The sequence below is a fragment of the Zootoca vivipara genome, chromosome 15 (genome assembly GCF_965207765.1).
Source record: "Zootoca vivipara chromosome 15, rZooViv2.hap1.1, whole genome shotgun sequence".
Lineage (NCBI taxonomy): Eukaryota > Metazoa > Chordata > Lepidosauria > Squamata > Lacertidae > Zootoca > Zootoca vivipara.
The window spans coordinates 17221270-17232703 of NC_142598.1; the positions used below are offsets into that span (position 1 = coordinate 17221270).

General features: G+C 43.5%; 1 protein-coding gene and 1 non-coding gene across 2 annotated transcripts; both read right to left on the reverse strand.

The window, feature by feature from the left end:
- Nucleotides 1–819: 819 nt before the first annotated feature.
- LOC148683403 (ciliary microtubule inner protein 2B-like) lies at nt 820–11101 on the reverse strand. The gene is made up of 5 exons (XM_088658747.1): nt 10945–11101; nt 7529–7728; nt 5667–5848; nt 4455–4656; nt 820–1932 (listed from the first exon to the last, which is right to left on the reverse strand). The coding sequence occupies exons 1-5, from the start codon at nt 10974–10976 to the stop codon at nt 1835–1837; spliced, it is 714 nt and encodes a 237-aa protein (XP_088514873.1). The 5' UTR covers nt 10977–11101; the 3' UTR covers nt 820–1834.
- Nucleotides 2593–2665, reverse strand: TRNAR-UCU (transfer RNA arginine (anticodon UCU)). The gene has a single exon. It is a non-coding gene; the product is annotated as a tRNA-Arg (tRNA).
- Nucleotides 11102–11434: the final 333 nt, after the last annotated feature.

The window sequence follows — 11434 nt, forward strand, 5'->3', positions numbered from 1 at the left end:
AAGCAAAGCCTTGTGGCCTCTTTGGGAAGTACTGCTAAGCCATAGTTTAGTGATACAAGAACAAGCCTTTTTGCCACCCCCTGTTTCTTCCAGTGCAGCTGTAGAGATCTCAGAAGCATCCTTTTCTCTGTCAGGTCAGGAGTAAGCATGGACCAATGGTACCAAATAGTATAGGAACAGCTTTATTAGAAAAACTAACCAATACAGTGGAACCTCGGTTTACGAACGCGATCCATTCCGCGGAGGCGTTCGTAAATGGAGGCGTTTGCTTCCCAAAGGCATGCTTCTGCGCGTAGCGCCGATAGAGCGCTTCTGCGCACACACACGCTGTGCAGATCGCTTCTGCGCATGCGCGAGCTGCACAGATCACATCTGCGCATCCGACACCGCAGAACCCAGATGTAAACACTTCCAGGTCCGCGGCGTTCGTAAACGGAGGCTTTCGTAAACAGGACTGTTTGTAAACCGAGGTACCACTGTAAACCGAAACTGACATGGGAACAAATGGAAGAAGACGCCTTCCCCATATGGCTTTCCTTTATCACATCACAGCCCAACAAGACAATGACAAGAATCCGCCAACAGCATACGAATCAATATGGCTAACCTGACTCAAACACACACACACACACACCACTCACACATGAAAAAAAAGTTCACCACAGCCAATCACAAACAAACAACCACACCCTAGGCCAACCCCAGTCTTTCTCACCACCAAAGAAACACAAGCAATTCTTCCTAATGGAACACTAATGTTTCAACAAATGAAACTGATCTGTAGAAAATGTAACTTGAAAAAAGAGACATTGCACATACTTTTGTAAACCAAGAAATCTTTAATAAAAATATGTTAACCAAAAGAAGAAGCATCCTTTTCTGTTGTAAAGTAATGGTGATTTGCCATTTTCTCCCAATGGGGCACTGCAATTATGGTAGTTTTAATTATAGTTTCTTCAAACAAGCTGAGATCATAATCACGGTTTGAAAACGACTTTGGGGCAAACCATAGTTATGATGCACCACAGTTTGTCCCGGTTTAGACATAAACTGCAAATAAAGGTAAAGGTAAAGGGACCCCTGACCATTAGGTCCAGTTGTGACCGACTCTGGGGTTGCGCGCTCATCTCGCATTATTGGCCGAGGGAGCCGGCGTATAGCTTCCAGGTCATGTGGCCAGCATGACGAAACCACTTCTGGCGAACCGGAGCAGCACACGGAAATGCCGTTTACCTTCCCGCTGTAGCGGTTCCTATTTATCTACTTGCATTTTGACGTGCTTTTGAACTGCTAGGTTGGCAGGAGCTGGGACCAAGCAACGGGAGCTCACCCCATCACAGGGATTCGAACCGCTGACCTTCTGATCAGCAAGCCCTAGGCTCAGTGGTTTAACCCACAGCGCCACCTGCAATTAGTTTATGTCTAAACCGGGACAAACTGTGGTGCATCATAACTATGGTTTGCCCCAAAGTCGTTTTCAAACTGCAATTAGTTGTAAATGGACACAAAAGCTTCTGCTGCCCTGTCTGTGCATGCACGGGAAGAAGTAGAAAGCTAAACCATAGTTTACCAAGGTGTCTGAATGCAGTCTACATGAGAGAGAGAAATAGAAACCTCCTCTTTTTGTTTGCAAGGAGTACCAAAAATCATAAAAAGAAGGGTTTGCTTTCTGGGGGTGAGGGGGAGATTGTGAAAATAGTTTCAGCTTACCCTTGGTAGAATCTTATGCGTATACTTATAAAGGAAAGGAAAACTTTAATATGTTTCAGATGACAATGTATATATTTGCACTGATGGCAATTTATGGCATGCAATTTGATTAGGCATGCCCTGCTTACATATGAGAAGTCCATACAAAAGGCCGCCTCTTTCCTGCTTCCAGAGAGTTTCTGGTGCTTACTCCCCAGGTCTTTCCAAATGAGAACTTGTGACCTGTTTTTGAAGAAGCAGAAGGATTCACTGTTCATTTCACTCTTTTGTGTAACTTGTGACTAATATTCAGGCATGTAAGGGAACGTTAATGAGCTTTTAGTTCCTAACTAGCCAATTACTTTAATACACTGCCTTTCTGCTAAAGCAGTTGAGGCACTTGCATTTTGTAATAATGGTTTACAGTCTAAGAGACATGATACAAAAGGAAAAAAGAAAGATGGAGGGAAGAGGAAGAGTTTGTCTAATTGTTCTGGACTGAAGTTCTGCACTGCGTAGCACTTGAGTGGCGATCAGCTTATGGCCGTGAAACCTCAACCATGTGTGTTTACTTTTGCTAGCTCTACGCTGTACCTGGCAAACTTTCTTCTGTGTTCCAAAGAACCTCCTACTAGATGAGTTGCTAGAAATAGATCTGAAGAGGTAAGAGGTTTAGGCAATTTTACATGGTTGTACCGCATCTACTTCTTTGATCTTAAGAAAGGTACTTCCTGCTCAAGATATGTGTTTAGAGTGCTAGGAAAAGAGAGAAAGGCCTCAAAGGTATGCGTCTCTTTTTCTAAAGGCTGAAGCTATTGACCTTCATGTAGAATGAAAGAATTGTAGAGTTGGAAGGGACCGCAAGAGTCATCGAGTCCAGCCCCCTGCAATGCAGGAATCTTTTACCCAACGTGGGGTTTGAACCCATGACCCTGAGATTAGAAGTCTCATGCTCTACCGACTGAGCTATCCCAGCAGCATCCTTCCCTTCCTTCATGGCTGGATGGGGATTTGAACCGTGGCTGCCCAGGTCCTAATCCAGTACTCCAACCACTGCACCACCTCTTCAAACCACCCAAAGTGTTTACTCGTTGGTGGCAAAAGTGACTGTTTTTAACTTGGGTTTATATCACTCAAAGCTCTTAAGGTGCAGCTGGTTGAGAGAGGCAGAGGTTGTCCCCGGATTCACAGAACATCCTCTGTGGTTGAGAGAGAGGCCTTGTATTTCCTTTCCTCTAAAGTGTCGGCCATTGAGTCGCGTCTGCAATCCAGGTTTGAGCTTTGAGCTAAATCTGTTTCCCAACTGCACAGCTAACATTTTCAGAAAGTAACCCAAACTAAGCCATGCCTTGTTGAAGCATTTTTCTCTACTCCAGAATGTCTTTCTTCATGTCTCCTCCTCCTCCCCTTCCCTGGTTGTGTAAGTTTCTCTCTCTCTTTAAAATATAAACCTACAGGAGGGGCAGGATTTCAATTAGTATTGTACTGTACTACAGTGGTGCCTCGCTTAACGAATGCCCTGTTTAACGAAATTTCCGCTTAACGAAAGGTTTTTTCTAGCGGAGGTTGCCTCGCTAGACGAATGCATTTTACGAAAAATTCGTCTAGCAAATCGCGGTTTCCCATAGGAATGCATTGAAATTCAATTAATGTGTTCCTATGGGCAAAAAAAAAATTCAAAAAAAATTCAATGCATTCCTATGGGATTCGCTAGACGAATTTTTCGTTATAAGAAAAGACCTGTGGAACGAATTAAATTTGTCTAGCGAGGCACCACTGTATGTCACTTTCAGTGCTTTTAAAATAATGTTTGGTCTACACCAGATATTTGACATCAGCTGGGGAAGTTAAACTTGCCAGTTCAGTGCAGGGTCTCAGATGCTTCCCATTTCAATGGGCACTTTAAGATTTTTATCTTGACTATATTTTGCCACAAAGACATATAGATTCTTGCTATGGTTCTTCCATTTAAAAAAGACCACTATCACTTTTTACACATATGCCCACTTCAGGCAAAACACCAAATCATGGTTTGGCACTACGGGAACAAACCTGGAATGAGCCTCGGTTTTATAATTGGTTCACAATCCTGCTTTGCAAAAACAAGTGCAAACTTGCTTGCTGGTTCAGACACAACAGCAAACTGTTTTTTTGCTGAAAACCCAGAAGGGAAAGAAATGGCACATATGATGAGAGGAGGAGGGGTCATGCAATCTTAAGGCTAGTTCCAGTCACATGAAACTATGGTTTGGTACTTATGTCAAAACCAAACTTATATTTAAAAGTTATATCTTCCCCAGCAGGAGAGGAGCAGTAGCTAGGACAGCTAGGTACAACTTTTGCCACCATTTCTGATTTTCTCTAGGTGCTTAAGCAAATGACTTTGGAATCTGGTCATGAAAATCCTTAAGTATTGAAGCTATTTGCTTCTGTGTGTGACCCAGCGCAGGAACAGGGTCAAGACAGCCTCCATACAGGCTGTCTCAATTTTCATTTGTGAAATTGCCCTTTACCCTCTTTGCAAAATTCAATTCGCTAAGGATTGGATGTGCATATGCCCAGGCAATGTTTCCACTTTACCTAATAGCTTATAACTGGGAGATTAAAGGGGCAAATGAAATGACCCAGATATACTTTATTTCCGGGTTTGCTTTTAATCTTCTCTAGAGAAATAGATTAAGGGTGTTTTTCTTTTTCTTTTAACGTGGATGGATTAACGCAAATGGAACCACAAATTTAGACTAGAGGTGGGTGGGGAAACATACCTGGGATGTAGCCAGTGTAGGATGGAGGGAGACCCCTATCAGCTCTGTATATTGGCTTTCCGAGACTTTTTTGAATAGCATCTCTCTTCTTGGGAGCAGAAGTTTGTACACTCTCTGCTTTTTGAACTCTGACTGACTCCGGAATGGTGATACCTGATATTTTATTGTCAGAGGGCAAACCAGGTGTTGCAGAAGAAGAAATCTGTCATGACAGAAATAATTCAGAGTAAAATTATGACACACTGACCTTCTCTCCTCCAGCTCTAACATCTTCAGTTGTCCAAAAGTTTTAAACTATTCTGCTCAATCTCTCTTGCCGCCCCTTTTGCCTGGACCCCTTCCAGAACATAATGTGATATCATGTCTCCCTGCCCCACCCCCACCCCCCGGCCAGCCTTCAAATCCTTCCTTGCTTCCCTTCTTTTTCATGAAGACTTTCCTGGGTTTCAACAAACCACAGTTTCATGTCACATCCGAACTGGCAAAACAATGGTTTGTTCTTACACTGTAAACTAAGAAGCGAAGCCAGAATCAAACACTGGTTCCTAATCCGGATTTGAAGGGCTCATGCAAACTTTAATTTGCCAGATCAGATGTAGCCCTGAACTATGGTTTGCTCAAGCCCAGGAAGTTATTAGTGCAGGAGAAGAGAGGGTGATGTCACAACTTGATAACTTGTTTGCATAATGCCAAAGAATGATTTAGTATTATATCTAGATTGAGCCATTGACTTAAATCAGAGGAGCCCTGAAGTCCTAGATGCGTATTATCAAAACCAAATAGCACCGATACTTTCTGAAGTATATGAAAGTCATAGTAGTACCGTAGTAGTAGTAATCAAAATTTACCGTATTATTTATACCCCACCCATCTGGCTGGGTTTCCCCAGCCACTCTGGGCGGCTTCCAACCAAATATTAAAAACAATACAGCATCAAACATTAAAAACTTCCCTAAACAGGGCCGCCTTCAGTTGTCTTCTAAAAGTAAAATAGTTGCTTATTGCCTTGACATCTGCTGGGAGGGCGTTCCACAGGGCGGGTGCCACTACCAATAAGGCCCCCTGTCTGGTTCCCTGTAACCTCACTTCTCGCAATGAGGCCCTCCGTGCTGGATCTCAGTGTCCAGGCTGAATGACGGGGGTGGAGACGCCCCTTCAGGTATACAGGACCGCGGCCGTTTAGGGCTTTAGTAATGCCTGAAACCTACATACCACAACTGTCTTGTCTCCTGGCTTTGTTAGGGTGAGTTGTCTTGTCTTCTTTGGTTTTGGTGGTGATTTTAAGTCTGCCTTTGCTCTTTCAATTGTCTGAACAGCTGAAGCAGTTGAAGGATCGCAGTCATACAGAAGTCTTCGTGTAAAGAGATGGTGATTGGTATTCATTGGTGGGTATTCTGGGACACGGAGGAAAGTTTGCAACAGTTACTGAGAGAAAAGCTGAACATGCATTTGAAATCAGGAAGGGATTGCTTTAATATCCTAGATAATAAGGCTTAATGTTGGAATTTTATTCTTGGTTGTCATCTTAAGACAGACAACTCGGCGGGTTGGCGTCTTCTTACTTCCTATTTCATTTTCCTTATAAAGATTCTCAGTCTCTCATGTGCTTCCCTATTAATGTCAGGTGGCTTTGCACGATTGTTGGAAATGTGTGTTGCACACGGTTACAACTGGCGATATTATGGTAATGTCCATGCTCTCTCTTTAATCCAAGGGAAAGTGGAATTGAACCACAGTATGATTTTCTCTTTATGAAATTGGGGGGGGGGAGAGAGAGATAACCTTTTTCAGCTTATTCATTGTAGATTTCCACAGGGTGCATGGCATGGCTGCCCAAAGATATCCTTCAAATGAATTATTTGAATTCAAAGAATCAAAAATTACATATCTAGACCCAGTTCAGGTGTAATACATATCAGCTGATAATCTTTCTGGAGTTTTTGTTAAACCAAGGTTTCCTATTATGTAAAAAAAGAAAAAGGGAAACTGTGGTTTAAGCTCTGACCATAAACCAGGATTGCAAAACTTGGTTTGATCCTGGTTTGCAAAGTACCATTGCAGCCAGAGCTTAAACCACAGTTTCGATGTAACACGAAACGGTACATTAACAAACTCAGTGGTGGAACTTCATGCTCCAACACTGGGGGGTGGAGAGCAGGCAGAGGTGGGGCTGGGGCGCGTCCCAGGGGCGGGGCATACTGCCTGCAGGGGTGTGGCGCCCAGTACAGGCGGGGGGGCCAGCCACGATGGCACCCCACCGGGATCGCACTGCCAGGGGCCGTGCACTCCCCCGCATTCCTCTTCCTCCGCCAGTGAATAAACCCTGGAAATGTTGCATTAAGATGCATGAGAGAAGGTGGAAGAGGAAGTGTGCCCACATGACTCTTAAGTTTGGAAAAACCTTGGTTTATCAGGTCAAATATAATGTCTGAAATAGACCTTGGTTTTTGTTCTTCCTCTCCCCTCCCCTCCCCACTTATCCTTAGATTCTTCCCGACATCCCATCAGAAGCACTTTCAAGGTAATATAACCTGTGCAGATATCTAACTTGCCACCAAAATAGACAGCATACAGTATTTGGATACTGAGTATGCAGAGAGGTAAAATAGAAGAAAAGCGTCAAATGATTTCAACATTTGATGATGCTTGATAGTTGATGTACTATGCGATTTCGTACTTGATTTCGTTTGACAGAAAAAAGGTTCCCTCCTCATGCAATAAATACACAGCATCAACAATCCTACATGTTGCGAGTGGAACAGGAGAGAACTCGACACAGTTCTGGTGGCATCTCTGCATTACATTAAAAAGTGGGATCCATGGAGGATAAGGCTATGTTTTACATCTTTATGCTTTTGAATACTAGTTGCTGGGAATCATAAGTGGGAATTGCTTCCCATAGTTTTCTGATTGGCCACTGTGAGAACAAGATGCTTGGCCATGTGGGCCATTGGTCTGATCCAATATACTGCTCTTCTTGTGTTCTTAGGAATCATTGATGCTGGGGCAGGGGCTATTCTTCATTATAATTTTCTGAAATGTATTGAATCATATCTTAAGGACAGGAATCATACCATATGCAGTATTTCTGCCTCCTGCCTGCTGAGTATAATGATGACCACATGGCTGTCTGAGAAGATTTCTGTGCTCAGGTGTGCCAGCAGCAGTATGGCTTAACCGCAGCAACTTTGCCTGACGGGCAAGCAGCTTTCTGGTGGCATTGCCGTAAGTTTCCCCAATAATGCTTTCAAGATTTGGAATGAAACCTGTATATCTGGAAGAAGAAGAAGAAGACAATAACTCAGTGGTGAACTTTTCATATGCTGTGTCAGAACGCTGTGCACCATCAAGTCTATCCTCAACAGAGAACCGCAGGAATAATCTTAAATTAGCAGAGGAAAATGTCATTTTGAATTATATACCCAATACATGGAATTGGGCAATATGAATGGACTCTCTGTGCCCTTACTACGGCAAAAAGACAGGTATTGGTGAAGTGGAAAAATAAAAATGCAGCTCTCTTTAACAATTGAAGATATGTACAAACTCGCTGCACATGAACAAGTTGAGTACAAACGTAGGCTTGCAATGGACAAATTTAACAATATTTGGAATTCATTTTTATAAATACTGTATTAGATTGAGGTCTGGTTAACTACAATAACATTCTTTTCTCTTTTTTGCAATGTATACGGGTGAAACTCGGAAAATTAGAATATTGTTGAAAAGTGCATTTATTTCAGTAACGCAACTTAAAAGGTGAACCCAATCCATGAGATAGATGCATGACATGCAAAGCAAGATATGTCAAGCCTTTATTTGTTGTAATTGTAATTATTTGTCGTTAGGCGGGTCAATTATAAATGGAATGTAATTAATGAAATGTAATAGCGATGTTTATTTTTATATTATTGTAACTATTTGTTTTATTACTGTGGAATTTCCAAAAGAAAGCATTTGTAAAAATTAAAAGAAAAATAAAAAATAAAAAGTTGCTTGTTGTTGTTTAGTCGTCTCCGACTCTTCATGACCTCATGGACCAGAGCACGCCAGGCACTCCTGTCTTCCACTGCCTCCCGCAGCTTGGTCAGACTCATGTTGGTAGCTTCGAGAACACTGTCCAACCATCTCATCCTCTGTTGTCCCCTTCTTCTTGTGCCCTCCATCTTTCCCAACATCAGGGTCTTTTCCAGGGAGTCTTCTCTTTTCATGAGGTGGCCAAAGTATTGGAGCCTCAGCTTCACAATCTGTCCTTCCAGTGAGCACTCGGGGCTGATTTCCTTCAGGATGGATAGGTTTGATCTTCTTGCAGTCCATGGGACTCTCAAGAGTCTCCTCCAGCACCATAATTCAAAAGCATCAATTCTTCGGTGATCAGCCTTCTTTATGGTCCAGCTCTCACTTCCATACATCACTACTGGGAAAACCATAGCTTTAACTATACGGACCTTCCATACATCACTACATCACTAATAAGTTGCATTACTGAAATAAATGCACTTTTTGACGATATTCTAATTTTCAGATTTTTATCCCTGTTCAGTGTATGTTTAGAGAAAAGGGGAATGGGAATCTGTTTCCCTCCCAGTGTCACTGTATTCCAACCTCTTTTGGCCCCAGTCAGCATGGCCAGTGACCAGAGATGATGGGCCTTGTAGGATTAGAATTGAATAGGGTCCTTCAAGCCTTGCTTGGATTCTCCCTAGGCTTCACCTCCATCCTAGACCCCCGCCCTGCTCCCTCTGCCCCGTCTTGATTCCCAATGGAAACACGACCCTGGGAAACCACCTGGTACCCCTAGAGTCTTGCTACTGCTTGGCAGAGATTGGGGGTGGCGTGCAACCCTTGCAACAACATTAAATAAACAGCTGTGTTGAAAACATGGTACAGTTAGCATGTCCCTCCTGATGCAGGTGGCATCTTCTGCCCACATGGAATAACTTGAGGGCCTCTTCTCTTGTTTTGTTCATGGTACGGGAATGGCTGTAGTGTAGTTCCTTGCTGACTTTACTCAAGGGCCCTTGAGAATCCTTGGACCACATGGGAAGGAGCCCACACTAAGGTTACCAGATTTTTTTCAAAGAATCCAGGGACACTCTTTTTTTAAAGAGAAAAAAGTTATTTTTAAAAAAGTTATCTTTTTTAAAAATAAGAAGTAATATCTTCTCTTCTGTGGTCTCTTCTGTTGCATGGCCTTAATCTGGGCACCACCCTGCTCTCTTGGAGCGCTAGCCACCATGGAGTAGGCTCAGGTCGGGCCTGGGCTTGGCCACGTGTCTTTGCCCTCCCAGTGCTCTCCTACCTCTCCTCCTCAGTGGTGGCAAGGTCGGGGCTCCCCTCTTTTTTCTCCTTCGTCTTTCTCTCTCTTCCTTCTTCTACTCTCCTCCTTCTCCCTGCGTCGGCTCCAGGGTTTTTACTGGCCCGGGAGCAACAGTGGGCAGGTGGCCGGGCGCTCTTGCACCCGGCTCGATTTGGGTCACAGGGAGGGGTCAGCAGTTCCCCCAGTTGACGCGCCGGGCATCCCCAGTTCCCCCTCGGCAGTGGCAGTGGCAGGCTCAGCAGCCCGGAGCCAGCCTGGTAGCACAGTTGGCTCTGGCTGGCTTCAGGAGCTGCTCACTGCTGTGGCGCCTGCCATTTTGCCTCGCCAGATGTCCCCATATGATGTGTCTTGTGCCGTTGAACCAATCACGCAACATTCATTCCCTACTAATAAATCTACAACTCTTAAAATATAAATCTGGGGACATTAAATGAAATCCGGGGACATTCTGGGGACAGATTTTGTCCGGGGACAGATTTGTAAATCTGGGGACTGTCCCTGGGAAACGGGGACGTCTGGTAACCATAGCCCACACCTATGCTCCTCTCTGTAATCAGCGTCGCCTCTCGGGAAAACTGGCAGAGAAAGGCTTTTCAAGTTATCCAAGCAGTGCAGGAAGGAGCGCCAATGCAGTTTACCCCAATAAAGTGAGTGTAATGTGCTAAGAGACTGCAGAAGCCCCATGTATCCTCACAAGTCCTCAAAGAAAAGGGTGACTCATGCAGAATACCATTAGCTATGACGTGCCTGTGCTCACTACGCTAGCCAGGTATAATATCCTGAGGAGCAGAGTGAAGAATTTTGCCAGCTTTCTGCTCCTGATCAAAAATTTGGAGAGGGAAGCAGTAAACAACTTCTTACTACTTGCCACAACAGTGTGATAATCAGCTTATCAGTATGTGAAGTGCACCCCACTTAATTAAACAATTTTCAGTACCCCCCCTCCAAACTCTGGTTGAAGAGTAGTGACAGCTGGAAAAAAAAGTAGTTTGTAATGTGCCCTGTTTTTGGATCTGTTTGCATGTTTTCCTCCAGCCCCGATTTATCTTCACTCAATATTTAATCGGCTTTCAGTAGAAACTGACAGGCTATCAATAGCCCCATGGATTGGGAAGAAATATTTTCTTTGCAAATTGCTGGTATTCTAAAAGTTCAGTTTTAAGCCCTTACCCTGGTATGTAGAAAGAATTGTACGAAAGCATTATTTCTGCTGATCCAAGGAGGCTTTTAAGTATCTCAGATTAAAAGACTGGCAGGCAGCAATTGTTCCTTCACTTCAAGCGCAGCCCAGAAATGAGAAATGTCAAGCATATCTTAGGCTCACTTCACTTGTGTAATAGCAACGCTTGGGCACCTAAGTTTTGTCACTATAGCTACTCAACTCAGCTGGGGCTAGAGTAAATAAAACGTGGAAAATGTAACACTGCCAGCCTGCACATTATGTTGGCAGCAAAGTAGCTTGGTTTTCCAAAACAAACGTGGGGTTTTTAACTAGCGCTTGAATATACTCAAACCATGACTTAAAAACACATGGGGTGAAACCAATGTTAGTAATACTCAGAGTAGACCCATTGAAATCAATAAGAGTTAAGGGGTCTACTCTGTTTATAACTTTGAACATCACCTATATAAATGTAGTCATTCCCAACATTGCATCTAA